Source organism: Aplysia californica, unplaced genomic scaffold, assembly GCF_000002075.1.
Source record: "Aplysia californica isolate F4 #8 unplaced genomic scaffold, AplCal3.0 scaffold00461, whole genome shotgun sequence".
Taxonomy (NCBI): Eukaryota; Metazoa; Mollusca; class Gastropoda; order Aplysiida; family Aplysiidae; genus Aplysia; species Aplysia californica.
The window spans coordinates 48249-52156 of record NW_004797731.1 but is presented as its reverse complement, the minus strand read 5'-3'; the positions used below and the strand labels follow the sequence as shown (position 1 = coordinate 52156).

Sequence of the window (3908 nt, the reverse complement as noted above, 5' to 3'; positions counted from 1 at the left end):
GGATAGCCAGTAACAATCCCAAGCCCGCATAAGCTAGAGTTATACGATAGACCTTCAACTGAACCAGCTGTCAGACCGATCCAGTGGCATTGTGTCAACTAAACCAGGAACATGGCGGTAGACCTTCAACTAAACCGGTACCACAATAACAATGTTTAAAAAAAAATCCAAGTTACGCTCAAACAAGACAACGAATGTAACAAGACTACGACGTGTTTACGAAACCTATTGTGCGCATTGAAGTTTTCCAAATAGTATGTCTATTATCTAAATTGTGTCGATGTTACGTCAAACGTTCCAAGCTTCCATTCTAACTTAGAATACAGAATTTGACAGGCTACAGCATACAACATAATTATGCAATGCATTATTTACAAAAAATATCAATTCCCTGCTTTTCACATGGACCATCTGGAACCAGTCTTCTTCATGTTGTAAGGTTGATGTTAGGCAGTAATCTGACAGCATCTAAAGTACTTCTCTATTATATCTTGAGCGAGATTGGGCCAATAGATGCTTTGTCTTGCAAGGTCATTGGCCCTTCGTGTGCCCACATGGCCCGTATTCTTGAGGATCTCACCTCTCAGATTTAATGGGACAATGATTTTGTTCTGGTAAAACGGCAAACCATTCTCTTCATATAATTCATCTTTCAAATTCAAGCGATGTAGCCGCCTCATTTCCTCAACATCGTTGTTATGAATGAGAAGCCATTTATTTATTGTCAGCTTTCATGCTGAACAGCATTTTGGTCTGGACTCCTATCGTCACATGATTCCTTTCTTTATTTCTCCATCATGTCTGAGGTGACTGGGATGCCTGCAGTGGCACTGAACACTCTCTGAAACTTCTTGTTTTCGTGCGTTCTATTCTTTATTTGGTAACTTTTTCATGGGGGGAACACTTGGCACAGAGTTCCTGTTATGTACATATGAGACCCAGGCATGTAATTTATTATCTCTGTATGTCATTGATATTTTATCGTTATAGAAGGGCAAGAGGGCAGGCATCAGACTGCTTCAATCTTTCTCAATGATTATGCCCTGCTCCCTTTAATTTTTTTGCTACGATGAAAGTGTCTTCCAACAGACAATTGACTCCTTCCTTTTCTCCAAATGTCTGTATGCTTCTTTTGGGGGTAATTTCAATGCCGAGCTTATTCCAAATGGCATGTACAAGAAGCGAAATCTCCCAAATGTTGTGTAGAATTTAATGAGGTAAGAGTTTTCCTCATCTAATCCTTATTGCCAGTATGCGCTTTTCAGATCTACATAATATCAAAAGGTTAAATACTTTTATTGCTTCCAAGGCTTGGAGAGATCAGAAATCTGATCGCAGGTATGTTTTTCAAACTGAAGGTAAACCACATGATTGATACGTTCAACAATTTCAGCTCAAACCAAAGTTTCAGCAAGCCGTCCAGCTCTTTGGCAATGACTGGAATGTTTACTCACTGTGTCAGGTTTCATAACTTTTCTGTTCTACTAGTATCATTCAATTTCTGTTTCAGCTTAGCATGAGTGCAGGTGGTGTGCGTCTGTCAAGAAGCATGTATAACAGGACCTACAGTCTTTTTTAGCTATATTATGCGGTATGGTTCTGGGTATTTGCCCAACCCTTCAAGCACTTCTTTGTGTTCTCTTAGCAGGTCATCTCTTTGGAGACGGCAAGTTCTACTCATTTTTTGCAGTCTCCATCTAGCTGGATCAGTCCCATACCTGCTGATGCATGGAGTTCGAAACTGCATCTACATTTTCTGTAGTAACATGACTTGTGGTGTCGATAGCAAACTTGTTTCCAGCTCTAGTACAAATGTAGTTGTTTCAGCTTAACCATCAATGTGGATATCATCGTTGCAATATTCATTCAGCTAGCCTTCCGCCTATTTTTTCCGAAGCTTTCTTTGGAACAACATTAATTTGTTTCAACTCTTAAGTCTTATTTCAATTAACACTGTTGAACCAATAACACTGACTTTTGGCATACCATGCTTTCTTTTCTTGTCCCCCCCCCCCCCACCCCACTAATTTCTTCTACAGATCCAGTCAATGATGCACTTTGATCTCCCCCAAGACTTTCTTCCACTCTGATGGCTCTACTCTGTTGGCTTTTTACAAATGCATGCGAAGTTGTTCGTTTTTTCCATACTTCTAACAATGCTTCTCAAATGCAGGACATGACCTGGGCTTGGGGTGACCACCATATTTGCTGCATACCAAAGGATTTTCTACAGGCCTGGCTTGTTGCAGGCCTGATCTTGAAAAGCCTATTCATTATGGCCACCGCATCTATTGATCTATTATGTAGGCTCTCTTCTCAAATGATTTAGCTTGGCAGTGATATTTCCCCCAGCAATTGTTAATGTGTTAGCCTTCCTCAGGGACAAGTCATTGTGCCAGAGCATAATTTGTTTTAACTCTTTAAGGGCGCGCATTCTAGTCTTTCAACAACATATGAAGACATATTTTAAGGGCCTTTCTTCTTGTAATAAAAAAGAATAACTTCGTTATTCATCACTGGTACAGACTTTTCAATTCAAATTTCTTTATCTTTAACTTAATCCCCCCCCCCCCCAAAGCAAACTACACAAAACGCATATAATGTCTGATATTAAGCATATTTAGTTTTGTATCTCCGATTTGAGTAGAAAAGTTCTATATGTGCCACAACATTGCCTTTGATCTGCTGTCGGACATATTATGTGTCTGCTACGCTCTTAAAGAGTTAATGATTAGGACATTCCGGAGACTAGCATATCTCTTACTCTTATTAAGTTGTTTTTCACTTCCAGTTACACTAGTGGAACATAACTTTTGAGGCCAGCGATGAAACTATCAATCTTATCTCCAGGTTGTTGTAATCTGTCGAAGAAAAGGTAGTGTTCATGAACTACATTCTTCCTTGGTTCACAGAAGCTTTGACACCTGTGTGCAATAATTATTTTAAAAAAAATTTAATTCGCCTTCCTAATCTGATAGCACAAACAAGTAAAACAAAAAAGACTTCCAAGTCAGCGTCTCCTATCAGGCGAAGGAAGGTTGCTGCTTGCAGTCCTTTCGGTTTCTCCATGCGCTCTATGATCCTTCTAGGATTTCCACAGACATTTCCCTCAAAGGGATGGAGTCGAGGGTAACATTAACATGTCAGCCAAACAGTACCACTCAGTGAGAGCTTTGATTTGTTTAACATTAAATGGACACAGTTAGAAACAGAACCTTTTTGGGTAGGGTTGGTATAATTTATTATATAAAATGATAAGACATGTTTAACCTGAAGTGAAATGGCATCAGTTCAAAATCTACAAATTGGAGGTATCTATTTTTGGCCGACATCTCCGTTCGTAGATTGAGAGAATTAACTAATTTTGTCAGCACACTTCACATTTAATTAGTTATTAATAGAATCCCTTGCCAGGCCGGTGTACAGCACCACGTCCTAAGGTTGTGTGTTATTTACATCCCATTTACACGCGTGGATTAAAAATAAATTACCCAGGTACTCTCGCTAGTTTTAGCTTGTTGAAACCATATTTGACACCACGATCTCACAAACCTCTACCAAACATCACTAGACAATTTGCATTTGCATTGTGTCTATTTTCTATCTTTTTTTGTGGTCCAACCTCATTCTATATGCACAGAAGTGCGTGAGGCTATTGCGATTGACACAAAACCAACTTATGTCAATATTATGTCAATATTAGATGTTATGGTATAAACATGTGGCAATTCAGTTACAGTCAATAATATTAAAGAATATTAACATCTTATTCTATCTATTTTGGGCACAGATGAAGTGAAGTTTTTTTAATGAAACAAAAATAGGCCAATACACTATGTTCCTTTAAACCAATGCATCGATATAACGTTTGTCTTATTTTCCTGTTTATCTAAAAGGGTGACAGGATA

The 3908-nt window shown here is 38.6% G+C and overlaps 1 protein-coding gene across 1 annotated transcript in view; it reads right to left on the bottom strand.

Annotated features, from left to right (window-relative positions):
- Positions 1-680, bottom strand: part of LOC106012685 — a 12851-nt gene extending 12171 nt beyond the window's left edge. The window contains exon 1 of the mRNA XM_035971560.1: positions 464-680. Coding sequence (XP_035827453.1) covers positions 464-680 — 217 coding nt within the window. The remainder of the gene's footprint in view (positions 1-463) is intronic.
- Positions 681-3908: the final 3228 nt, after the last annotated feature.